The sequence below is a fragment of the Saccopteryx bilineata genome, chromosome 4 (genome assembly GCF_036850765.1).
Source record: "Saccopteryx bilineata isolate mSacBil1 chromosome 4, mSacBil1_pri_phased_curated, whole genome shotgun sequence".
In the NCBI taxonomy this organism is placed as follows: domain Eukaryota; kingdom Metazoa; phylum Chordata; class Mammalia; order Chiroptera; family Emballonuridae; genus Saccopteryx; species Saccopteryx bilineata.
The window spans coordinates 176,341,151-176,367,844 of record NC_089493.1 but is presented as its reverse complement, the minus strand read 5'-3'; the positions used below and the strand labels follow the sequence as shown (position 1 = coordinate 176,367,844).

At 47.8% G+C, this 26,694-nt stretch overlaps 1 protein-coding gene across 1 annotated transcript; it reads left to right on the top strand.

The window, feature by feature from the left end:
* Positions 1–11,094: 11,094 nt before the first annotated feature.
* ATOX1 (antioxidant 1 copper chaperone) lies at positions 11,095–25,552 on the top strand. Its single transcript, XM_066277406.1, has 4 exons — positions 11,095–11,221; positions 15,707–15,782; positions 19,324–19,493; positions 25,414–25,552. Exons 1-3 carry the CDS (start codon positions 11,216–11,218, stop codon positions 19,446–19,448), a joined length of 207 nt encoding a protein of 68 aa, XP_066133503.1. The 5' UTR covers positions 11,095–11,215; the 3' UTR covers positions 19,449–19,493; positions 25,414–25,552.
* Positions 25,553–26,694: the final 1,142 nt, after the last annotated feature.

Genomic DNA, 26,694 nt, shown 5'->3' with positions numbered 1-26,694 from the left:
GTCTGCTGAAGGCCCACGGTCAAGGCACATATGAGAAAGCAATCAATGAACAACTAAGGTGTCGCAATGCGCAACGAAAAACTAATGATTGGTGCGTCTCAATCTCTCCGTTCCTGTCTGTCTGTCCCTGTCTATCCCTTTCTCTGACTCTCTCTCTGTAAAAAAAAAAAAAAAAAAAAAAAAAAAAAAAAATTGAAACAAGGCCTTGGCTGGTTGGCTCAAGCAGTAGAGCATTGAACTAGCGTGTGGAGGTCCCAGGTTCGATTCCCAGCCAGGGCACACAGGAGAAGTGCCCATCTACTTCTCCATCCTTCCCCGTCTCCTTCCTCTCTATCTCTCTTCCTCTCCCACAGCCAAGGCTCCATTGGAGCAAAGTCGGTCCCAGGCGCTGAGGATGGCTCCATGGCCTCCACCTCAGACACTAAAAAAGTGGCTCCAGTTGCAGTGGAGCAATGCCACAGATGGGCAGAGCATCGCCCCCTAGTGGACTTGCCGGGTGGTTCCGGGTCAGGCACTTGCAGGCGTCTGTCTGCCTGCCTCCCCACTTCTCACTTCAGAAAAATACAATACACACACACACACACACACAAACACACAAACCCTCCTGATGTCTGTAGGTTAAAATAGTATCTAAGTGCATAGGAAGAAGTCTAGATTTAAAACAACAGTCATTCCCCCTACCTAGGGAATCCCCTAGGCTGGAAGCAATAAGGATAATGTATTATTTGCAGGTTTTACAATGAGACTGTTCAGAGTACTGTGTTGGTTAATGGGAAGAAGAGAAAAAGAGGGAGGGAGGGAAGAATGGGAAGAAGAGAGGGAATACCAGAGGTAAAATGTGAACAAGACCTCAGGTGGCTGTTGCTGTCTTCCACAGGAGAGAGCAAGTTGACATCTTCCTACGGTCGTTTCCCTACTGCCATTGTAAACCCTCAGGATCCAGATGTTCGATGTTTAGTGAATGTTCAATAAGTAATTCACCAGGAGCACTGGTTCTCAAGGTAGGGGAGGCAGGGGAGATTCTGCCCCAAGAGACATGGCCAACAACTTGATAGAGGGGCTATTTGCATCTGGTTGGCAGAGGCTAGGTACATACAGGAGAGCCCTACGTGACAAACAATGATCTAGCCAAAAAATCAATAGAGAACCTTCTAGTTATCTTAGTCATTAAGGAAGAGTCCCACCCGCCTCCTTTGGTCTTCCCACTGCCAAGCTCTGCAACTCCTCCAGGACGCTAGTTCACCCTTCTCTTTCTGCCAATTCTCCCCAAAGTTCCGAAAATCAGAGTGGGAAACCTGGCCAAAACCCCAGAAAATACAGTCTAGTGGGGTGGGGGGGAGTAGGGGGTGGTGAGAAATATTTGGTAAGGAATTATTCTAAGGATATCTTCTAGATCAGCTTCCCAAACATAGCTAATCCTTCACGACAGGTGATTATAAATATACATATGTGTCTGTGTGTAACTTTCATGATTAAACTCCCACTTACGAACAAAGACCTAGTGAGTGATATTCATTGCAGCATTGCTTGTTGTAGAAAGAGCTAGGAAACAACCCGGCTGTCAAGCTATATGGGACTGGTTAGATACAATACTACAGCAGAATGCACACTTACAGTGGACCATCATTAACCATAGAGGAAATGAGGCAGATCCATGTGTACAGTTATGGAATGATCTCTAAGAAATACTGATAAATGTAAACGAAGTGCAGAATAATGGGAAGAGTAAAAGAGCGGGAGGGATATCCTGGGGCAGTTATTTCTATTCTGACATACTGTATTGCTAGTTGCTTATACACATTCCTGTATGGTCCTGGGGTACATGCACAGGTCATGTCTAAACGGAATCACAAGACACTGTTCATGATTGGCAGCAGTACCCACTCCATTCCCTGCTTGCTCCTTAGCTGGTGATTGGAAGACAGCAACAAGGTAAAAAAAAAAAAAAGAAAGAAACTGTAGCCCAACCAGGTGGTGACACATGGACAGAGGGTCATCCTGGGTCACTGAGGACCAGGTTCAAAATCCCAAGGTCACTGGCTTAAGCATGGGATTATAGACATGACTCCATGGTTGCTGACTTGAAGCCTAAGGTGGCTGGCTTGAGCAAGGAGTCGGTCACTGGCTCAGCTGGAGCCCCCAGTCAAGGCACATATGAGAAGCAATCAATGAACAACTAAAGTGACAGAACTAAGAGTTGATGCTTCTCATCTCTTTCCCTTCCTGTCTGTCTCTATCTCTCTTGCAAAAAAAAAAAAAAAAAAAAGAACTGTTAATGATTGCTGGCCAGGAGAACTTGGGCCTGGGTAGAAGAAAGGCTTAGTTTTCATTCTGTACTCTTCGATACTGTACGATTTTTCAAATAAAATTCAACATTAAATATAGATTTTAGTAGTGATATTGATACAGTAGGCAGTTAAACATGAGCAGAGTAGGAACGATAGGCCAGATACAGAAGGTCACCAAGGTAAAAAGCCCCGGGTGCCTAGTAACACACAATTGTAGGGTGGGACCTCGAGGTGATGCCTTGGCTGACATCAGGATCAACTGTCCTGGTGCCAACCAATCAGTGGAGACCCAACCCTGAGGAGACACACCTGGAAAGTGGATGAAAGTTTTAACTGTTGGTCTCCTCTGAGACCTCCAGATAAAAGCCCTTAAGATGAAGGTCCCAGTGCACATGCGTGCGCTCTCACTCTCTCTGTCTCAACGGCGTGTTTCCCACTCCTTCCAAGAGCCCCTCTTTTGCCTCTGTTACTTGTTTTCTGAGTCTTCAGAGCCCAACTGGGTCCCTTCTTCTATGGCTCACTTCTTCCACCTCTGTCACTTTATAAATAAACTTCTGTTTGTATTTGAGTCTTGGCTCTGAATTCTTTCTTAGCCAAAACTCAAGGTCTAGCCCAGGGGTTGGGAAACTTTTTGGCTGAGAGAGCCATAAACGCCACATATTTTAAAATATAATTTCGTGAGAGCCATACAACGACCGACCCATGTACGTTATGCATTATCCAATAAAAATTTGGTGTTGTCCCAGAGTACAGCTGTGATTGGCTCCAGTCACCCGCAACCATGAACATGAGCAGTAGGAAATGAATGGATTGTAATACATGAGAATGTTTTATATTTTTAACATTATTTTTTTATTAAAGATTTGTCTGCGAGCAGATGCAGCCATCAAAAGAGCCACATCTAGATCGTGAGCCATAGGTTCCCGACCCCTGGTCTAGCCTGACCAGGTGGTTGCGCAGTAGATAGAGCGTCAGACTGGGATGCAGAGGACCCAGGTTTGAGACCCTGAGGTCACCAGCTTGAGCGCAGGCTCATCTGGTTTGAGCAAAAGCTCACCAGCTTGGACCCAAGGTCGCTGGCTTGAGCAAGAGGTTACTTGGTCTGCTGTAGCCCCACGGTTCAAGGCACATATGAGAAAGCAATCAATGAACAACTAAGGTGTCACAACAAAAAACTGATGATTGATGCTTCTCATCTCTCTCATTCCTGCCTGTCTGTCCCTATCTGACTCTCTTTCTGTCTCTGTAAAAATAAAAAAAATTAAAAATAAGCCTGACCTGTGGTGGCGCAGTGGGATAAAGTGTCGACCTGGAACACTGCGGTCGCCGGTTCGAAACCTTGGGCTTGCCTGGTCAAGGCACATATGGGAGTTGATGCTTCATGCTCCTCCCCCTTCTCTCTCTCTCACTCCTCTCTCTCTAAAAAAAAAAAAAAAAAAAAAAAAAAAATCAATAAATAATATATAAAAAAATAAAATAAAATAAAAAATAAATAAAAACCCTGTTTAAAAAAAAAAACTCAAGGTCTAACATTTGGTGCCATTTGCCATTAACAATATGAAGAACTACAAATATGGAGACTTTGATCTTTAAAACACAATGAAATACCAAATTACCCCTTTAGATATACAAGGGATTTTGAAAATGAGGCATCCAAGTTTTAACCTGTCTTCTTCCCAGACTGCTAAGCTCTTCTCCTTTTGCTCCTTACCATATAAAACTCCTACAAAGATCCAGAGAGACCCTCGATGGCTTAGAAAGGCATGTCTAATTGGGTTTCTTCCTCCTTTGGCATGGACAGCAAGCACAGCACATCCTTAAATTTTATGGAGTGCTGACCATGACCAGGCAACTTGCTAAGGTTCTCTATAAAGATTATCTCATTTAATGCTCACAACAACCTTATTTCCCATTTCTCAGACACAGGCTCAGAGTGGTTAAGTAACTTGCCCAAGGTCACACAGCTAGGGCTAAAACCCAGGACTCCCTGATTTCAAGTCCATATTCTTTTGCCTATTGGCCCAGGAAGCAGGGTATAGCCCAAGCAAGGAAAGGGGGTATGCCCTCCTCAGAAACCCCTGAGAAGCTGGGACTTTTCATTCGCTCAGGTAAACCACCAGATAATGCTGTATAAACAGCTTTTCAGGTAGTTGAGAGTTTTGGGATCCATGACAAAATGTGGTAATCTGCAGTCAAAGCTCATCGTGAGAGGTTTTTTTTTTTTAATTTATTTATTTTTTATTTATTCATTTTAGAGAGGAGAGGGAGAGACAGAGAGAGAGAAGGGGGGGAGGAGCTGGAAGCATCAACTCCCATGTGCCTTGACCAGGCAAGCCCAGGGTTTCGAACCGGCGACCTCAGCATTTCCAGGTCAACGCTTTATCCACTGCGCCACCACAGGTCAGGCATGAGAGGTTTTTTTGTAGCACATATGGTACACTCTGTATGCAGACATAGGAGCCCTCACTTCCTGTCGCTTAGGAAAGGGACGACACTTCAAGTCCAAATAATATCAAATAATATAGCATGTATCAAACACCAATACGTGACAGCATGGTGCTAGGCATAGTTTTTTCATTCCTCCTCATAAAAACTCTGAAGGAAAAAAAAAAACTCTGAAGGGGCCCTGGCCGGTTGGCTCAGTGGTAGAGCATCAGCCTGGTGTGCAGGAGTCCTGGGTTCAATTCCCGGCCAGGGCACACAGGAGAAGCACCCATCTGCTTCTCCACCCCTCCCCCTCTCCTTCCTCTCTGTCTCTCTCTTCCCCTCCCGCAGCCGAGGCTCCATTGCAGCAAAGTTGGCCCAGGTGCTGAGGATGGCTCTGTGACCTCTGCCTCAGGCGCTAGAATGGCTCTGGATGCAACAGAGCGACGCACCGGGTGGATCCCGGTCGGGCGTATGCGGGAGTCTGTCTGACTGCCTCCCTGTTTCCAACTTCAGAAAAATACAAACAAACAAACAAAAAAAACTCTGAAGGACAAAGTGGGCAAAAGTAGGTTTACAGGCCCTTCTCCCCAGAGAAGTGCCTGGCAGGGTTCCTTTCTTCCTTTCAATAAAGCCTGTTACTCTGGTCTTTTCAGACTCCCATGCATTCCAACATTTGGTGCTGAAACCTGGGACAGGGTACTAACCGCCTGGATGATCCCTCTTTGCTGTCCGAATGAAGCCTGGACAAGCAATTGTAGGTTGATTGGCCGGCAGTCTAACCTGTCCTGAATCCCTGCCAGACCAGAAGAGTTGAGAAATGATAGATATATGAATTCACCAGAAATTCCAACTGCCCTTTGGTTGTTCTGCCTGACTGCCTGACCTCACCCTTACCTACTGGATAATCGCCCCGGAGGCGGAAGAGTTCCAAGAAGCTGGTCAACCACCCTAAGGAGGAGCGTTCCAGAAAGCCGAAACTATAAATCCACAGGAGGGGACATACCAGAACTTCTGACTCAGTACCTCCTCAGGCTCTCCCAAACCCTATAAAAATTTTCCCCCTAGTCTGTACTGGTGTCCTTCTCCCTGGAGAAGTGTCTGGCAGGGTTCCTTTCTTCCTTTCAATAAAGCCTGTTACTCTGGTCATTCCGAGCTCCCATGGATTCCAACAGAAGGAAGCCCTCAAAGCCATTGGTTCTCAGAGTGAAGGGCTCTATTTTAATCTCTTGGCATTGGATATGTTATGACCCTTCATGAGGAGAGACTGACACTATCCCACTGACTCTGTTTCAAAGCTCACAAATCTAGATTAACCTGAGGAGGGTAAGGATGCGTCCAGACTGAGTGTTCAGTGTTTTTATGGCAACGTGGTGCCCTTCCTATTGACTGTGGAGTGGTTGAATCAAGCTATAAACCAGACTTGCCCTGAGCATTCTTTGGGAGAGGGTAATCCTTGACTTAAGGTGGTGGTTTTCAACTGCTTGTCTACAAACTGATGCCAGCCGACCAGCAACCAAACACTGACATAAAGAAAAAAATTCCCGGCCTGACCTGTGGTGGCGCAGTGGATAAAGCGTCAACCTGGAAATGCTGAGGTCGCCGGTTCGAAACCCTGGGCTTGCCTGGTCAAGGCACATATGGGAGTTGATGCTTCCAGCTCCTCCCCCCTTCTCTCTCTCTCTCTCTCTCTCTGTCTGTCTCTCTCTCCTCTCTAAAATGAATAAATAAAAAAAAATTTAAAAAAAAAAAGAACAAAATTCCCAACTCAAACTGGTTAAGGGGTGTTGGTAAAATAAGTTTGTAAATATGATATATATGTTTGCTCACTTATAGTTTGTATTGGGTGTGGCAGACAGATTGTAAGCAGGCCGGGTCTTAGTTTTAAGACTAAGCTTTACCCCACACTCTTGACTCATTGTATAATGTGGGGTGGTGCACTCTCATGAAGAATCCCATTATGCCTCAGATAAGTGACTTTATATCAGAGACTTGTTTGTATATTGGATTAAAGGTTTTGATTTCTAAACTATAAAATGGGGCAGACCGGGAGCTTGCTCTCTCTCGGTTCCTGAGATTAGCATTAGAAGAGAGCAGAGAAAAGAGAGTAGAGAAGGGCCATGTGAAGGAGAGGAGAAGCAGTCAAGATGGCAGAATGCTGAAGGAGAAGCCAGTTTGTGCAGAGAGAAGGAGATGGGGAACAGGTTGTTGGTCAAATAAGTTTGTAAATATGATATATATGTTTGCTCACTTATATTTTGCATTGGGTGTGGAGACAGGCTGTAAGCAGGCAGGGTGGTTACAGCCTAAGGCTTAGTTTTAAAACTAAGCTTTTCCCCGCACGCTGGACTGACTGCATGATGTGAGGTTGTGCACTCTCATGAGGAATTCCATTATGCCTCAGATAAGTGACTTTGTATCAGAGACTTCCTTGTTTGTATATTGGATTAAAGGTTTGGATTTCTACACTATAAAGTAGGGCAGATCGGGAGCTTGCTCTCTCGGTTCTTGAGATTAGCATTAGAGAGGAGAACAGAGAAAGTCCACGTGGAGGAGGCCAGTAGAAGCAGCCAAGATGGTGGAGTGCTGAGGAAGAAGCCAGTTTGTGCAGGGAGAAGGAGATGGGAAACAGAGGTGAGTAAGTCTGGTGAGCTAGAAACCTCTTATTCTAGGAAACTCAGATAAGTCAGTGGCTTTGGGAGCCCTGAATGGAAAGGGAAGTGTTTTCCCACTGTGTGTATTTCTTGCCCGCCGGGTGCAAGCTAGGATTAAAGCAAATGGCTCACCAAAAAAAAAAAAAAAAGTAGGTTTACACTTGTGAGCACATGAAAGTTTATTCTTGTATTACTTATTAATTATTGTATTATTTTCCAATCAAACAACTGTAAACTTCCCGTATTAACTCAATTTTACAGAAGTAGAAACTATGGCTCAGAAAAGTTAAATGACTGGTCCAAGGTCATATAGCTTGAAAGTGACAGAGCTGATATTCAAAATCAGGTTAACATCACTCTAAATCCAAAGCCCAGTAAGGAAGAAAGAAACAAATTTTAAATATATACAATAGCTTATCTAATCCTCAGACAGCTCATTCCAACAGATGGGGAAAACAAGGTGAAAAGTTCAATAATTGTTTAGTCATCAAATTGTAAAAAATGATTACTTGCTAATATCAAATGTTGGCAAAAGTGTGGGAAAATACTGTAGTTATATATATTTTTTCTTTTTTCTTTTTTTTTTAAATTCATTTTAGAGAGGAGAGGGAGAGACAGAGAGAGAGAGGAGAGACAGAGAGAGAGAAGAGGGAAGGAGCTGGAAGCATCAACTCCCATATGTGCCTTGACCAGGCAAGCCCAGGGTTTTGAACCGGCAACCTCAGCATTTCCAGGTCCACGCTTTATCCACTGCACCACCACAGTTCAGGCTGTAGTTATATATTGCTAGTAGAAAACATTAATTGGCAAAGTGATTGTGAGGGAGGAGGCAGCAGCTACAAAGGTCTTTGTAAAGCTTAACCCCAGCATTTGCCAAACAGGCACTCCAGTAGGTGGGGCCCAGAGGTGGAATGTACCAGGAAGAAGGCACCAACCACTGCTGGCAAACTCACCATGCACAACGGGTCTTCAAACTTTTTATAAAAACCGCCCACTTTTGCAGTGCTGGTCAGGTTGACCAGCACTGCAAAAGTGGGCGGTTTTTATAAAAAGTTTGACGACCCCTGCAAGGACCCATTTCCCAGGCCCCTGGTTTAGCGATGAAATGGCTTACCCAGGTTTATAAGGGTAGTAATGAGTCTGACCTGTGGTGGCACAGATGATAGAGCATTAACCTGGAATGCTGAGGTCGCCAGTTCGAAAACCTGGGCTTGCCCCATCAAGGCACATGTGGAAACAACTACAAGCTGATGCTTCCTGCTCCTCCCCCTGCCTTTCTCTTTCTAAAGTCAATAAAATTAAAAAAAAATTAAAAGCAAGGCTAGCCTGACCAGGCGGTGGTTCAGTGGATAGAGCATCAGACTGGGACACGGAGGACCCAGGTTTGAAACCCCAAGGTCACTAGCTTGAGCGTGGGCTCATCTGGCTTGAGCATGGGGTCGGGGGCGCTGGCTTGAGCCCAAAGGTCACTGGCTTGAAATCCAAGGTCACTGGCTTGAGCCCAAGGTCGCTGGCTTGAGCAAGGGGTCACTCGCTCTGCTGTAGCCACCACCCCCCACCCCAGTCAAGGCACATATGAGAAAGCAATCAATAAACAACTAAGATGCTGCAACAAAGAATTGTGATAGATATGTGTATTCTAAACTGCCTTCTTGATGTTCCGCTTATCTGTCAGACCTCACCCTTACTGGACTATCGCCCCTGAGACTGAGGAAATTCCAAAAAGCTGACAAGCCGCCCCAAGGAGGGGCTCTGGACATACCAGGACTTTTGATTCAACACCCACATGCTCGAAGCCCCCCAAGGAGGAGCATTCCGGACATACCAGGACTTTTGCATCAGTATCCCCTCAGGCTTTCCCAAACACTATATAACTCACCCCTAGTCTGTAACCCGGTGCACTTCTCCTGGAGGAGTGTCCCGGCAGGTCTATCGAGTGCCGTCTCACTCATACAAATTGATGCTTCTCATCTCTCTCCCTTCCTGTCTGTCGCTATATGTCCCTCATTCTGACTCTCTCGCTCTCTCTGTCAAAAAAAAAAAAAAAAAAAAGGAAAGAAAAGAAAAAGCAAGGCTAGTAATGAGAGGGCTGGCAGTCTGGAACTCAGAATTCCTGAACTTCGTTTTTAAGAATATTTTCCCTGCCTGACCAGGCGGTGGCGCAGTGAATAAAGCGTTGGACTGGGATGCGGAAGACCCAGGTTCGAGACCCCAAGGTCGCCAGCTTGAGCGTGGGCTCATCTGGTTTGAGCAAAAATTCACCAGCTTGGACCCAAGGTCCCAAGGTCGCTGGCTCAAGCAAGGGGTTACTCGGTCTGCTGAAGGCCCATGGTCAAGGCACATATGAGAAAGCAATCAATGAACAACTAAGGTGTCGCAACGTGCAACGAAAAACTAATGATTGATGCTTCTCATCTCTCTCTGTTCCTGTTTGTCTGTTCCTATCTATCCCTCTCTCTGTAAAAAAAAAATTTTTTAATTAAAAAAAAAAAAAGAATATTTTTCCTATGAACCTGACCAGGCGGTGGAACAGTGGCTAGAGCATCAACCTGGGATGCTGAGACCTAGGTTCAAAACCCTGAGGTCGCTGGCTTGAACGTGGGATCACAGACCTGACCCCATGGTCACTGGCTTGAAGCCCAAGGTCACTAGCTTGAGCAAGGGGTCACTGGCTCGGCCAGAGCCCCCCAGTCAAGGCACGTATGAGAAAGTAGTCAATGAACAGCTAAGGTGCCGCAACGAAGAATTGATGCTTCTCATCTCTTTCCCTTCCTGTCTATCCCTCTCTCGCTTGCTTTCTCTCTCTCTCTCTCTCTCATGTATGTGGGGTTCCAGTAGGTAGGTATTATTATATACATTAGGTTATTTTCTCTCATTAATCTGTTCATGACAATTTAATTATTAGACCAGCAGAAAGAACCTTGGAGGGTAAAGTTTCTTCCTCCCCCAGAATCAGATGAACGTGTACATTTCCCCTTAACTCAGATAATACTCCCTATGAAAGTCTCCTCTCTTCAAGAACCGCTTTGCCCCTCCCTCAGCGGGCCCCCCTATGCACACACACTCCAGTCTGAGTTAGGGATCCTTTCTCTGCTCCCATGACACATTTCCTTTAAGACTGCAATATCATGGCAGACTTGCTTGGCTCCCTACCAGGCTATCTCTTTTCCAATAACTGCATTTTGGACGCCTGGCACAGTGCTGGCTCACAGTTGGGACTCAATAAATAGTGAATGAGCGAACATAGGAGGTTGCCCCTTTGGAAGGGACGGGGTCTGTCCGGTTCACTAAGGGACCCTTGTGTTCCCAGCCCATAATAGGAGCCTGAAAGAAAGCAAGCATCCTAAAAAGGGCCAACAGCCTGGCCTATGGTGGCGCAGTGGGTACAGCGTGGCCTAGACTGCTTAGGTAGCTGCCTGGAAGCCCCGGCTTGCCAGGTCAAGGCACACACGGGAAGCAACTATGAGTTGATGTTTCCCACTCCTCCCCCATCTTGGTCTCTCTCCTCCCTCTAAAATCAATAAATAAAATATTTTTCAAAATAAATACAAAGGGCCAACAAGCAGAAGTGCCCAGCACATACCTTTCACCGCCTCGCTCAGAAGTGGCGCTTACTCGGCCACGCCCACCGGAAGAAGGCAGACTGGCCAACCGGGTTGGGCAGCCCGGCCAGGGGCGGGGCCTAATTGCCGGTAGGACCGGAGGAGGCGGGGCCAGAGGGCGGGGCTTGGCTCGTGGTATAGTTGTCTCCGCCGCGCACACCCGGAAACACAGCGGCTCCAGCGCTCTGAACCAGCACGAGTGTTGCTTTCGCCGTCTTCCCCGCCGCCACCCAACTAGACCTCCGTCATGCCGGTAAGTGGCCGCACCGCCACCCCGTGCAGGCCCGCGGCCCCTGGCTGCACAGCTGGTTGGCCAGATGTCGCTCTTCAAGGGCTCAGGCCGTGGCTGGAGCTATTGCCCCTCTTCTTGGCCCTTCCCACCCAGCCCCCTGCGTCTGCGAAGCTCCAGAAACTCGGATGCGAAAGGGGTTTTACGTAGGAGTCAGGAGCCAGAACGTGGGAACTGCAAGGCCTCTGGCGATTACAAGCCCAGTCCTGCCCTGCACAGACGGGGAAACTGAGACCCAGAGGAGAGCCGAGAGTAGCCCCAGATCACACAGGGAGTGGGTGGCGAGCCGTAACTGGGGCTGCCAGGCCCTGCCCCCTCCACCTGAATACGTCTGACTGCTGAGCTGGCCTGGATAGGGGCTGGAGGGGTGGGAGAGGGTGTGGCTGTAGCCTTGTGGAGAGGCGGATTTATAGAGGTCTGAGTTTTTCTTCCCTTCCTCAGCCCACTCTGGCCAGACGTTCAGGCCAGTGCTAGGCGACACTGTATAGAGACAGTGCTTTTTTTAACCTTTCCTACCGGCCACTTTCTGAATCTGAACTCAGGAGCCCCAGAGGGGTTCAGGGACCCGCCCAAAGTCTCCAGTTGTTCAGTGGCAGAGTTTGGGAAAGAATGAGCAGGTCTTTGACGTCTTTGCAGCTCACTCAGCCTTACTGCTTTTACCTGGCTCCTGGCCTCATTTTGTAGACAAGAAATTAAGGCCTGAGCGGGCTCTCTGTAGAGCATGCCCATGCCCTTCTCCCTTGGACCTGTATCTCTGCTCTCTTTCTCCTAAACTCTAAGGATCCCCACGAGACTTGCAGCCAGCGGAGCAGTGGCAGCGGTAGCCTCAGCTCGTCTGGGGCTAACTCTCCCTGATCCTGTCTCCAAGGCTCCCTATTCTCTGATTAGTTGCCTTGGCTCATTTCTGTCACTGACTTTTACTTCTCAGTGAGTTCATGCAGCCCAGTGTGGCCCACCCACTTCTTTCCTGTAACGTTTCTAGAGAGCCAGAGGAGCCAGCCCTGCCTAGCCTCTCTCCTGTTGCTGTGTCTATCCTAAGCCCTTTTTCCTTGCACCGTCCACAGCTGTAATAAACATACTCTCAAAATAAATGAAAGAAAAAGAAAGAAAGGCATTTTGCAAATAAAAATAAAAAATGCCCACAATTGACCCAAGGTCGAGTTGGGAATTGGATGGAGCCAAGAGTAATTAATCCCCTTATCCTCAGACTCCCAGTCTCTCCTGGCCTTGCCACATGGTAAATCACACTAACCTGGGAGGAAGCTTTGATCCCAGTTACATCCTGGAGATCCTGGATGAGTCCTGTGATATTTAGCACTTCCCCTCATGGTGCCTAGTTCACAGCTGTGCTCCAAGTGAGGACTCAAAAGGGATCTCACAGATGCCCTGTGCCTTAGCAGCCTAGCTTTGGGGAAGCTGACAGGTGAGTCACAGGCCTCCTGGGCTAAGACACAAACATCTCAGGTGACATTTCCCTTGGGTCTTGCCAGGTGCATTGAGACAAATCCTCAAATAACATAAAGTATGGACTAAGAACCTGATAGCATCTGGCCTCCCTGTTGAGCAAATCTGCCTGTGGCAATGTTAAAGGACAGCTTTGATAACCCTGGGACTGGGATAGTGGCAGCCACCAGATTTTTATGGGTCTGGGCCAGTGAGAGGAAGTCCAGCTTGAAGGTCACTATTCTGCTCACTTGTGGGGATTTAGACAAACAAAAGACCCTTCAGAGAGGATGATCACTATGAAGAGGACACTTGGCACCAAGTCACAAGACGAACAGCTGAAGGAAGGAGAGTATTAGTAAAGGGCCTGCCTGGAAGGGGAAGACTGTCACCTGAGAGGTTGCACAAACACTTGGAATCTCAGAAACCTTTTTGAAAATCTGTGCTCTCCATGTCCTGGCTGGGAAGCTCAGTTTGTTAGAAGGTCATCCTGAGGTTGCGGGTTCCATCCGGTCAGGACATGTTCAAGAACTCATCCAATGAATGCATAAGTAAGTGGAACAAACAAACTAATGCCCTCTCCCAAGTCAATAATTCCGAATTTTCTTAAAGAAAATAAAATCTGTGTTCCTGCTTGCCAACCAGATGACATCAATTAAGCTGCTTTACTTCTCTGATTTCCTCATCTGTAAAATGGGGATAAAAACTGACCTGACAAGACTATTGTTAGTATTAACAGGAAATATGTCAGTAAAATATTTGACACAGCCGCTGACATGCTAGTCCACAAAATATGGCTGCTCTTGTGTGGACCTAGAACAAGTAGGGCAGAACTACAGGCAGACTGATTTCAAACCCCATTTGAACAAGGACCACAGTGATTAGAGTTTAGGTTTGGAGACTATGTCCGGTCTAGGCCCTGTTATTCACAAGCTGTGTCACATCGAGTGAGCGACCTAACCTCTGAACCTCAACCTCTTTTGTCAAGAAGGGATAATAGTAATGACTAACTCATGAGATTGTTGTGATGTTAAACAATGTAATCCACTGAAGGTGCTTGGAACAATGTCTGGCACAGAGGAGGCACTCAAATATTATTAGTGGACTCCCAGTATTTGGGGTGTTCAAGCAGAATTGAGAAAGAATCCTTCTGTGAGAGGAGCTGGTCCGTGTGATCCCACTCTGTTCCTGCCTCTCCAGTTCTGAGATTCTGTGAAAGAATTGCACAACTTGCTGGACTCTCACCCACTTTAAAGGACACATTTTATAGGCAACAAAGCAAAAGCTCTGAGGGGCTGGAACTGTGCAAAGCCAACCATTCATTGGTGGGCCAGTCTTGGGATTCGCTGTGAAAAATGGCTTACTCTGTTAAGTAGATTTCCCATCACCTCCAGATTTACTTTTGCAACTCAGAGGTGGAGGAGGAGAACCCTAAACGGTAATGTTTGCCACCCAAAGCCACCGCCTGGCTTCTGACCTCTGTACTTTGGAGGAGGAATGGAGCCCCACTGTCTGTAGTCTGCAGCAGAAAGCTTCACATACCTGTTGACTTTAGTCCTAGGGCAGCAAAAATTCATGCTACTTCACATGGTGTTCCTCCTCCTCAGAGCTCCTGCTAAATAAGAGTCAGGGCTGTAGAAGGGTGGTGGTGACAGGTGGCAGTGCTGTTTGCTGGTCCGGGACCATCAAGAAGTCCCTGGAGCCAGGAAAGCCTAGGTTCGCATCCCAGCCTCAGCACGTACTCACCACGTGACTGGGCAGTTTAATTGATCCCCAGGAACCTCAGTTTCTTCCTGAGTAAAATAAGGTGACTAGCTCCCTCTCTAGGGGCTGAGGATGAACTCAAATACCAGATAAAGAGCGTTTGGCACATAGTAGGCACACATGAGATCTAGGTCTTATGTTGGTCTTGCAAACCCTTTAAGCGTAGGATGGGTATACAAGTGGCAGCCGGTGACAAATCTTGACCGTCTGTTGTTTGTTCTAGAGCAGGAGTCAGCAAAGTTTTGTTTTTTAAAGGCCAGATGGTAACTACTTTAGGCTTTGTGAATCATATGGTCTGTTACAACTACAGGCATACCTGGTTTTATTTGCACTTTGCTTTATTGTGCTTCATAGATGTTGCATTTTTTAATTTTTTAACAAATTGAAAGCAACACCCTCCAACAAAAAGATTAGAACTTGCTTCATTGCGATACTGCTATATTGCGGTGGTCTGGAATCAAACGAGCAGTATCTCCAGGGTTTGCCTGCATTAGGGATCAGCAGTGAGCTGTACAAAGCCTCTGTCTTCTGGGAGCTTAGTTTGTTAGACTTTAGGATGTCAAGCCTCCGTAAGTGTCCAGGAGCCTGCGTTCCCTTATTGTTCTGCCCTCCAATTCACTGGGAGCCCGTGCAGATAGATCTACTCCCTTCCCAGGATTTAGGCGCTGTCTCTGAGCAGGAGGCATTCGGATGAGGACACTGCTCACCATGTATCAGAATCACCAGGAAAGCTTTCCAGCAGATGTAGATGTCCCACCCCACACTTGCTGATCAGAACCTATAGTTTTTGAAGCTCCCTAGTGCTTCTAATGCAAAGGATAATCTCCTGGTGCATAAATAAGACCACCAGGTCAGCATAGCTCAGAGGATGGGTGTCCACTACATCAGAGTTGATGGTCCTGAGATAGCCCTATATCTCAAGAATCAGGATTTTGAAGGTGAGATTAGAAACCAACATTTTAAACTAACTTTCTAGCTGATTCAACTCATCTTGTGCCAGCTCCTGCTAAAGGAGTTGCAGGGATTATTTAATATACCAGCCTGTGAGGTACAGAAATCCTTAGTTACTCCACTTGACCACTGAAGAGAGTGGGGCCCAGAAACGGGCTACTGGTGAGTCTGACAACAGCCAGATCCTGCCCTGTGTCTCTGCCTCCATCTTGGCCCTTGAGCGGACTTGCATGCTGGTGGGTGTGTAGGTCTCTGCAGGACTTGGCTTATGGTCCCCTCTGTTTGTTTCAGAAGCACGAGTTCTCTGTAGACATGACTTGTGACGGCTGCTCTAATGCAGTCACTCGAGTCCTCAACAAGCTAGGAGGTGAGTGAGTGGCCCTCGGTTGGGGGTGAGGTGGGGGAGACTGATAAAGTTTATATTGTGTTCAGATGCATGCAGGCACGAAGCAGGAAAAGCTTGAGTTTAAGCTGATAACAACAGTAAAACTAAGATGCATTGAGTACTTATCATGTGCCAAGTATTCCGCTTAGTGGCTTTCACAACCGTTAATCCTCACAACCATTTAGATAGCAGGAGGGAACTGAAGTTCAGAGAGGGTGAGTAACTTGACTGGGATCACACAGCCAGTAAGTGGCAGAGCTGGGATCTGGCCTTGCAGTCTAGCTCTAGAACCCTGTCAGTACTAGATAGTGTGCTTGGGAACTTCAGGGGGATAACTTTTGTTATATGACACATTTGAGTGTCATTTTCTATTAAGATTTTTAAACATTTTAACAATTTAAATAGTAAATTTTGAATCAGTCATGTGTAGAACTCCTAAAGCACCTCTTTTGAACATATTTAGAAAACCATTATTCTCACCCAGCCCCCTGAACTCTCATCTGGGGAAACTGAGGCCCAGAGAGGGCTGAGATCTGACCCTGGGGCTCCATGACGTAATGACAGAGCTGTGATCAGAATTATGGTGCTGCTGGGGCAGTCAGTCTTCTAAGATACTCATTTTTAAAACCCTCTAGATGATAATAGCCAATTTTCAAAGGGCTTCCACATAGATGTGACCTCATTAGCACTTGAAGCAGTCCTCCGAGCCGTCCTTTCCATCTGTGGAATGGAGATGTGGACACCAGTGCCCCAGGGGGAGTGACTTCCCACAGTGAGTCACTGGCTGGTTAACTAGTCTCTTACTTTGAAAGAATCGAAACAATGGAAGGAACCTGGCTGCTGACTTGTCATGTGACCATGGCTGCTTCTCCCCCAGCCCTGAGGTTCCCCAGCTAGAATATGAGAATGGCAGTCTGCATCCACTTTTGCTATGGATACTCGGAGCGAACTTCTGCTCAGATGCCCCTCCTATACAGAGTGGCGCAGTCTGGATGACAGGAGGGTGGGTTTGCTCTTTGACAGTAGAAGACTCCTGCCTAGCCCCTGAGCAGCAAGGAACACAATTGAAATCCATTGTGTTAGATGGTCCCAGAGCTGCTTCCAAAATATATATTCCAAAGAGGAGGGAAACACTCCTGAACCAAAAGACAAAAACCGGGAGTGCAGCCTAGATACATTGTAACGCCCACTGGATACATTGTAATACCAACTGGATACATTGTAACACCCACCCAGGCGGTTATGCATTCAGTACAGATTCAGACTTTTTTTTTTTTTTTTCCAGAGACAGAGATAGACAGGGACAGACAGACAGGAACAGAGAGATGAGAGGCATCAATCATTAGTTTTTTGTTGCGCATTGTGACAACTTAGTTGTTCATTGATTGCTTTCTCATATGTGCCTTGACTGTGGGGCTACAGCAGACCGAGTAAACCCTTGCTCAAGCCAGCGACCTTGGGTCCAAGCTGGTGAGCTTTGCTCAAACCAGATGAGCCCGCACTCAAGCTGGCGACCTTGGGGTCTCGAACCTGGGTCCTCCATATCCCAGTCTGACGCTCTATCCACTGCGCCACCGCCTGGTCAGGCCAAATTCAGACTTTTTGACTAAACCTTGTGCCATGTAATTTTTAAGGCCCCTTGACTGATGCTTGGGTATCTGCCTTTGAACTTGGGCAGGTTTCTCCCTACCTTTCACTTCTGTGCCCAGTTGGGCAGCCTCTTGAGATGCATCAAAAGGGTTTCGAGTTGGTTGGGCCCTGAAATGAGCAGTCATGGGCCTGAGGAATCACAGACTAATCGTATACTTGAACTAGGAAAGACCACAGTGGCTCGCCAACCCCAACTCCTTCAATACAGATGGGGAAACCGAGGCCTATAATGGGCATGACCCAGCAAGTCAGTGGTGAAGCCACACCTAGAACCTCTGCATTCTTTTGTCTCAGCAAGACCTATTCTGCCTGACCTGTGGTGGCACAGGGGATAAAGCATCGACCTGGAACACTGAGGTTACGGGTTCAAATCCCTGGCCTTGCCAGTCAAGGCACATAAAGGAAGCAAGTACTACAAGTAGATGCTTTCCACTTCTCCCCCCTCTTTCTCACTTTCCCTCTTTCTCTCTCTCCCCTTTCCAACAATTAATAAATTTAAAAAAAAAAATCTAGGCCTGACCAGGAGGTGGCACAATGGATAGAGCATCCGCCTGGGATGCAGAGGGCCCAGGTTCAAAACCCGAGGTCATTGGCTTGAGCACGGGTTCATCCGGCTTGAGCGCAGGGTCGCTGTCTTGAGCATGGGAACATAGACATGGTATCTGGCTTGAGCCCAAGGTCACTGGCTTGAGCAAGGGTTCACTCGCTCTCCTGTAGCCCCCGGTCAATGCACATATGAGAAAGCAATCAATGAACAACTACGGTGGCACAACGAAGAATTGATGCTTCTCATCTCTCTCCCTTTCTGTCTCTGTCCCTATCTCCCTCTCTATCTCTTTCACAAAAAAATTAAAATAATTTAAAAATCTAAAAAAAAAAAGACCCATTCTACATACAGGCAGTCCCCAGGTTATGAACAAGATATGCTCTATAGGTTTGAAAATGTTTTTAGTATTTGTATGCACAGAAAGATAAAAATAAGTACTTTATTAAGACAAATATCTGTCTGAGTTGCGTTTAATAGGTAAATGGGCCTGTTCCAACTCACATACAAATTCAACTTAAGAACAAACCTACAGAATCTATCTCATTTGTAACCTGGGGACCATCTATACTCCCATGTGCCACTCGGGGGCGGGGGGAGGCTGGCACAACTCTTGAAGAGGGCAATTTTACAGAATCCATTAACAATGACAAGGTGCGAGTCTGTTATCCATTCTATAAACTCATAGTACAGAAATATTTTCACAGGGTTTATAATACATGTTCGAGTGTGTTTATCATATCATTGTTGTGGTAACAGTGAGAAACTGGCAGCAACCTCAGTTGTCCTCCAGCCGGGGACTGAGTAAGTATGTGGCACTGTCACCTGTGGAGCATGGTGAGGCTGTTAAATAAGAATAAAGTAAGTCTGTATGCACTAAGCTGGCAAGATACCCTGGCCGCCCGAAAGCGAAATGCAGTCTGTGTGGCCAGACCCGTGTAGATAGTCTCAGGCCACTGGGGCAGTTATTTTGCATCTGTCCACCAGGAGAATGACTGGCTAGGTGCCATACTGTTGACATGATCCCCACAGGTTGAAGAGTGTAGGGGCCTTATACTTTCAAATTTTATTCAGAAACGTTTGCCTTTTTTTTTCTCTCTCTCTCTCTAATGGTGTGTTTATTACTTTTGCAATTAAAAAGGAAACTTAAAAGCAACCCTAGTCTGGGGCAGGGGTCAGCACACTGCAGCCTTCCAGGGCAGTTTCCCGACCCCTGTTCTAGAGGAGAGAGTTATGGGTAGGAATTGCAGAGCCTGAACTCGCGCTCTGACAGCGAGAGTTCTCGGCTCCGCTGCCTCCCCGTCTCCACCCCCTTTCTTCTTCCCTCAGCAGTCCAGTTTGAGATCGACCTGCCCAACAAGAAGGTTTGCATTGACTCTGAGCACAGCGTGGACAATCTGCTGGAGACCCTGAGGAAAACAGGGAAGACTGTCACCTACCTCGGGCCCAAATAGCGGGGCCTGGGCCCCCGGCCCACAGGACGGACCAAAGCGGGCAAGGTGGGTGAGGCCCCAGCACTTACACAGAATAGGTCGCTGTCTGATGCAAACCATGTGTCCAGGGACTCCTAAAACCCCCTGTGAGTTGACTCGCACCGGGTCTTGTCTCCCAGGACCCCCTTAGAGCATATGACCCTGAGCAGTGCGCCTTTCGCTTTGGTAAGGTGACTGTCTCATCAGAGATAACACTCTGCCCTGGGCCTCGTGCTCTTGTGCACTGACCAGGGAAGCTAACTCAGACTGGCGCAAAACAAGCGAGTGCCTAGGCTGGATACTCCCTTTGATTTTACATGCTCCAGGAGGCAAATAAGTGGCACTGAGCTGGCACTCTTCCCTAGGGGACGGGGCAGACTGTCCCCATCCGCCCAGCATTCCCTCTGCCCAGCCACAGTGTCCAGTCCTTCCCAGCAACCCCTCCCAGCTGTCGCTGGCACTCTTCCCTAGGGGACGGGGCAGACCGTCCCCATCCGCCCAGCATTCCTCTGCCCAGCCACAGTGTCCAGTCCTTCCCAGCAACCCCTCCCAGCTGTCGCTGGCACTCTTCCCTAGGGGACGGGGCAGACCGTCCCCATCTGCCCAGCATTCCCTCTGCCCAGCCACAGTGTCCAGTCCTTCCCAGCAACCCCTCCCAGCTGTCGCCGCCCATGCGGTGGACTGATGCAGGAATTGCAGTGATGGTCACAGCCCTGTGCTCTCACTCTCACTGAGGAAAGCGAGGCTGCAGAGGGGAAGTGGTGTGGCTAAAGCCCCACACGGTGAGTGGCAGAGGCAGGACGAGAGCCAGGCACCCCGAATCGGAGCTCTGTAATGGCTGGTGGCATCACCCCTGAATGGGCCCAGGGAGAGCTCCCCAGCTAGAGGCAGCCGGCGACTCCCTGCGAGTATAGCATCCTTCCTAAAGATGTCCATTGGCATATGAGCCTGGGCAGTGTCCTGAGTACAGAGTGACCTCTCATGCAAACCAGGAGAATTCAGGTGCGTGTGGTTCCCTCATCCCTTTCCGTCCGTGGGTGCAGCCCATCCAGGATGAGTGCAGGGAGAAGAATCAGAATTCCGGATTCTGGTTCCAGCCCTGCTCTCATTCACACTGTGACTTTGGACACTGCCACTTACATGACTGAGACTCAGTCGTGCCATCTGTGTAAATAGGGTTACAACCTCTCCCTGCGTTCCTGCCTGGCGGGGGTTGCTGTGAAGTCCCTCTGGGTGTGTAGGGTTATCCTCAGAGAGCCTGATGGCTCCAGCATGCTGCCGAGTGGTGTTTGTCAGCATTCCTGCACCCCTGGGCTGTTGCGGGAAGGCTGAGGGCAAAGTGCTCTGATGAGAAGGGATGGAAAGCCTGACCAGGCGGTGGCGCAGTGGATAGAGCATTGGACTGGGATGCAGAGGACCCAGGTTCGAGACTCTGATGTAACCAGCTTGAGTGCGGGCTCATCTGGTTTGAGCAAAAACTCACCAGCTTGGACCCAAGGTCACTGGCTCGAGCAAGGGGTTACTCGGTCTGCTGAAGGCCCGTGATCAAGGCACATATGAGAAAGCAATCAATGAACAACTAAGGTGTCGCAGTGAAAAACTGATGATTGATGCTTCTCATCTCTCCATTCCTGTCTGTCTGTCCCTGTCTATCCCTCTCTCTGACTCACTCTCTGTTTCTGTAAAAAATAATAATAATAAGGGCCCTGGCCAGTTGGCTCAGCGGTAGAGCGTCGGCCTGGCGTGCGGGGGACCCGGGTTCGATTCCCGGCCAGGGCACATAGGAGAAGCGCCCATTTGCTTCTCCCCTCCTCCCCCCCTCCCCCCCTCCTTCCTCTCTGTCTCTCTCTTCCCCTCCCGCAGCCAAGGCTCCATTGGAGCAAAGATGGCCTGGGCGCTGGGGATGGTTCCTTGGCCTCTGCCCCAGGCGCTAGAGTGGCTCTGGTCATGGCAGAGCAACGCCCCGGAGGGGCAGAGCATCGCCCCCTGGTGGGCAGAGCGTCAACCCTGGTGGGCATCCCGGTCAGGCTCATGCGGGAGTCTGTCTGACTGTCTCTCCCCGTTTCCAGCTTCAGAAAAATACAAAAAAAAAAATAATAATAATAATAATAATAATAATTACAATCCAAATCAGCTCTCAGACCCATAAGCATTCAATTCTAAAAAAAAAAAAGAAGGGATGGATGGATGGAGGGAGAGAAGACAAAAAACTTCCTGAGCTGGCTGTACACAAGGGGGAGCCCCAGTGCAGGCACAGAATTGGAGTTGCCTGGCCTCGTATGTGAGTTTTCTTTTTTAAGTGAGAGGAGGGCAGATATTGAGATAGACTCCTGCACACGCCCTGACTGGGATACACCTGGCAACGCCCGTCTGGAGCCTATGCTCCAATCAGCTGAGCTATCCCTCAGTGTCTGAGGCCAACACTCAAACCAGTTGAGCCACTGGCTGTGGGAGGGGAAGGGAGAGAAGGGGGAGAGGTGGGGAAGAGAAGCAGATGGTCCCCTGACTAGAAATCGAACCCGGGATGTCCGCACGCTGGGCTGACGCTCTATCTGCTAAGCCACTAGCCAGCGCCCAGGTGTGTGAATTTTAACTAAAAAGCAATACCTGCTGGTTGTAAACCATGCTTGGCTTAATGTTTTACTCACAGTATTTTTTTTTTTTTTTACAGAGACAGAGAGAGAGTCAGAGAGAGGGATAGACAGGGACAGACAGACAGGAACAGAGAGATGAGAAGCATCAATCATTAGTTTTTCATTGCGCATTGCAACACCTTAGTTGTTCATTGATTGCTTTCTCATATGTGACTTGACCGCCGGCCTTCAGCAGACCGAGTAACCCCTTGCTGGAGCCAGCGACCTTGGGACCTTGGGTCCAAGCTGGTGAGCTTTTTGCTCAAACCAAATGAGCCCACACTCAAGCTGGCGACCTCAGGGTCTCGAACCTGGGTCCTCGGCATCCCAGTCCTATGCTCCATCCACTGTGCCATCGCCTGGTCAGGCCTCACAGTATTTTTTTAAATTGAGATAAAATTCACACAACAGGCAGTTAACCATTTTCTTTTTTCTTTCTTTCTTTCTTTATTTATTTATTTATTTATTTATTTATTTTGTATTTTTCTGAAGTTGGAAATGGGGAGGCAGTCAGACTCCCACATGCGCCCAACTGGGATCCACCCAGCATGCACACTGGGGGCGATGCTCTGCCCCTCTGGGGCATTGCTCTGTTGCAACCAGAGTCATTCTAGCGCCTGAGACAGAGGACATAGAGCCATCCTCAGCGCCCAGGCCAACTTTGCTCCAATGGAGCCTTGGCTGTGGGAGGGGAAGAGAGAGACAGAGAGGAAGGAGAGGGGGAGGGGTGGAGAAGCAGATGGGCGCTTCTCCTGTGTGTCCTCAGCCGGGAATCAAACCTGGGACTCCTGCATGCCAGGCCAATGCTCTACCACTGAGCCAACCAGCCAGGGCTAACCATTTTCAAGTGTACATTAATCAGCATTTAGTTTATTCACAATGTGTATAATCACTACCTCTCCCCAGTTTCAAAACTTTTTCATCACCCCAGAAAATTTCCCTGTACCCATTAGCAGACCCTCCCCACTGCCCCCTCTCCATCTCCTGGCAACCACTAATCTGCTCTCTGCCTCTCTGGAGTCACCTGTTCTGGGCATTTCAGAGAAAAGGAATCAGATGATACGTGACATTTTGTGTCTGACTGCTCACACTTAACATCATGTTTTCAAGATTTGTTCAAGGGCCCTGGCCAGTTGGCTCAGTGGTAGAGCGTCAGCCTGGCGTGCAGGAGTCCCAGGTTCGATCCCCGGCCAGGGCACACAGGAGAAGCACCCATCCGCTTCTCCACCCCTCCCCCTCTCCTTCCTCTCTGTCTCTTCCCCTCCCGCAGCGAGGCTCCATTGGAGCAAAGACAGCCCGGGCGCTGAGGATGGCTCTGTGGCCTCTGCCTCAGGCACTAAGATGGCTCTGGATGCAACAGAGCGATGCGCCAGATGGGCAGAGCATCGCCCCCTGGTGGGCGTGCCGGGTAGATCCCGGTCAGGCGCATGCGGGAGTCTGTCTGACTGCCTCCCTGTTTCCAGCTTCGGAAAAATGCAAAAAAAAAAGATTTGTTTAGGCCCTGGCCGGTTGGCTCAGCGGTAGAGTGTCGGCCTGGCGTGTGGGGGACCCAGGTTCGATTCCCGGCCAGTGCACATAGGAGAGGCGCCCATTTGCTTCTCCACCCCCCCCCCTCCTTCCTCTCTGTCTCTCTCTTCCCCTCCCACAGCCAAGACTCCATTGGAGCAAAGATGGCCTGGGCGCTGGGGATGGCTCCTTGGCCTCTGCCCCAGGCGCTAGAGTGGCTCTGGTCGCGACAGAGCGACGCCCCTGGTGGGCGTGCGGGTGGATCCCGGTCGGGCGCATGCGGGAGTCTGTCTGACTGCCTTCCCGTTTCCAGCTTCAGAAGAATACAAAAAAGAAAAAAGAAAAAAAAAGATTTGTTTAAGCGGTAGCTGGGGCCAGTACAGCTAGTGCTCGACTTACGACCACGATTGGTTCCGACAGTCCAGTCGTAACACGATTTGGTTGTAAGTTGAGTAGGCTATATGTACAGTACTGTGAAATGATGTTATAACAATCTTTAAGTCATATTTTTTCATAATTTTCTCTCATTGTTATATATCATAATTTTCTTTGTTCATTTTATGCCATTTGTATCATCTCTATACCATTTTGTTTCTTATTTTTACATTTGTCAGGTTTAAGTAAAACACTGCATTACCAGTATAACTGGTTTAGTATTTGCAAAGACAATTTCTTCTTGGTAGACATCTTGGGAGGGGTTTGCTGAAAAATATCCAAGACACAAAACACAAATTGCTGTACCGAGTCTGGGATAACAGTTGAAATGGTGCACGCGGAGATGGTAGTGCTGCCGGAAGCTGGTCCGCACTGTCATACGCCCAGCTGGGCAACGCTTGCGCTGCCAGACATGGAGCAGTCATGGCTAGCGACTGTGGTCGTAAAGTCGAATGGTCGTAAGTTGCATAGGTCGTAAGTCGATCAATATTTGTACTCCATTCCTGTCCGTGGCTGGATAATTCTCATACCAGTTTTCATTGATGTATTTATTGTGGCTCTGTAATAGGAGGTTTCAGTCTACAAGTAGTAAAAATGAATCCCCAAGTTCCCATCACCCAGACCCAGCCATCGTCCAGTCACAGCCATCACTGTTTCATCTATGGCCCACTCCCCCCAACCCCATAATATTCCACAGAATATTCTAGATGTCGTATACTTTTATCTGCATGTATGTCAGTGACCGTGTGTAGCATGGGAAGGCTCCCCAAGATTTGGATGCATGGCTCTGGGTGAGAATCACCAGTCAAGCTCTTTGCCCTACACACACAGGCAGCATCTCGTCTGTCTCAGAGTCTGTTTTAAGGGGCCCCCGATGACTGGTTTCAATCTAGGTTTGTGAACCAGAGATAAAATGTTTATTGGTTATAAAGTGACTGATTGTGTGGCTTTTGGCAGATTTGTTTGCTCATGGGTTTTTTTTTTTATTTATTTATTAAATTTAATGCAGTGACATTGATAAATCAGGGTACATATGTTGAGAGAAAACATCTCTAGATTATTTTGACATTTGATTGTGCTGTGTACCCCTGCTCATGGTTTTGTTCATTGACGTCCCATTGTAAGTTGAAAAAGAACAGAGTGCTGTCCCAGCAGCCCTGGGAGTTCCCCAGAAGACGGCTCGGCGGTGATTGGCTTAGAAGGCTAATGGGTTCCAGTCAAGCTGAGAATAACAGACTTGGGAACCAGGTCTAGGCACTGGGTTTCCCACCTCACCTTCCACAGTTGCTTCTTAGAGAACCTTTACTGTTTCTGCAATGCTTCCACATGCACAGAAGATGGCGCCATTGTTCCACCTAATTTATCTCTTCCAGGACCGGAAACTCTCCTGCCTTCCAGACCGATCTGGAACCTGGTAATCCTGCTCAACGTTGGGAGTCCCTGCAGAGACCATCACTTGCCCAGCTGCTCCCAGGCTTCCCTGCAATAAAATCAAACTGCTTTTGTTGGAAATGTTGTCTGTTACGTAGTCTTTGTCACTTGCTTACATGTTGTGCTGTGATGCTCACATTGCTATGGAGGTAACTGCAGTGCTTACTTGGGTTGGAGTTGTAAGAGCTCCTGACTTGGAGCAAGAAGCCCACTGGATTTTGTTTGCTGTGCGATCTTTTGCAACTCACTTACCCTCTCTGGTCCTCATCTTTCCTCATCTATAAAATAAAGGTGTTAGGTCAGATTGATCTTCTTTTCACTTCTTAGATTCCATATTTTGAAAAACTTTTGTCCTATCAAATGAATGTCAAATCTTAAATACAGGAGTGGAGCGAGGCAGTGAAAACAGACTGCCTGGGGTAGAGACCAAGCACAGGTACCTGGGACCTAGGCCACCTAACTTCTTAGTGTCCACAGGGTGGAATGTGATAATGGCATCTCCTGCAAATGATGGTTTGGGGATTGGATGAGGCAATACATGTAAATTACTTCGAGTGTGCTTGCCAGTTAGGAATCACTCTCACCATTCTCTATTCGCATATTATTTGTTGTGTGCTTCTTTAATCCTGTATTATTAAAGACCTGTAGAAATGTCAGTTACTACAGCCTACAAATCAGGATGCCAATCAACCTAAAAATTAGTACCTCACAGCACAGGGTTGGTTCAGGTACATCAAAACAAAGGGAATGTTTCAGTTTGTGTAACTTTTTTTTTTTTTTTTAATATCTTTAAACCACAAGTTCTCAAAATTATTCATCCTGAAACCACTCTTAAAAATTATTGAGTATAATCAAAGGACTTTTGGTGATACATGGGCCATGCCATATTAGAAGTTGAAATGGGAGTTTTTGAAACACAAGAGTACACAAACACGCATCCCATCAGCCACCAGGAATAGAGGAGATGGCACAGCGTTTAGACTCAGAAAATGTGTATAATCGTAAGAGAGTAAAGGGCCTGAAAGGCCTCAGGGACCACAGGTTGAGAACCACTGCTTCAACCATTAACCATTTATTGGGCAGTGACTGGGGACCCTGGAGCAAGGCCTGGCACTGTACTTGGCCACCGGTGACCTTGGACCAGTCACCTAATCTCTCAGGCAGTCTGTACAATACACAATGCCTGTACCTCAGGGAACGTGGCAGCCAGAAATAAGACTCGG

What these genes read in the sequence shown, in the direction of transcription:
- ATOX1 (XM_066277406.1), top strand. An exon ending in AGTCCTCAACAAGCTAGGAG is followed by an intron (nt 15,783 to 19,323) that starts GTGAGTGAGTGG and finishes TTCTTCCCTCAG; the next exon opens with CAGTCCAGTTTGAGATCGAC.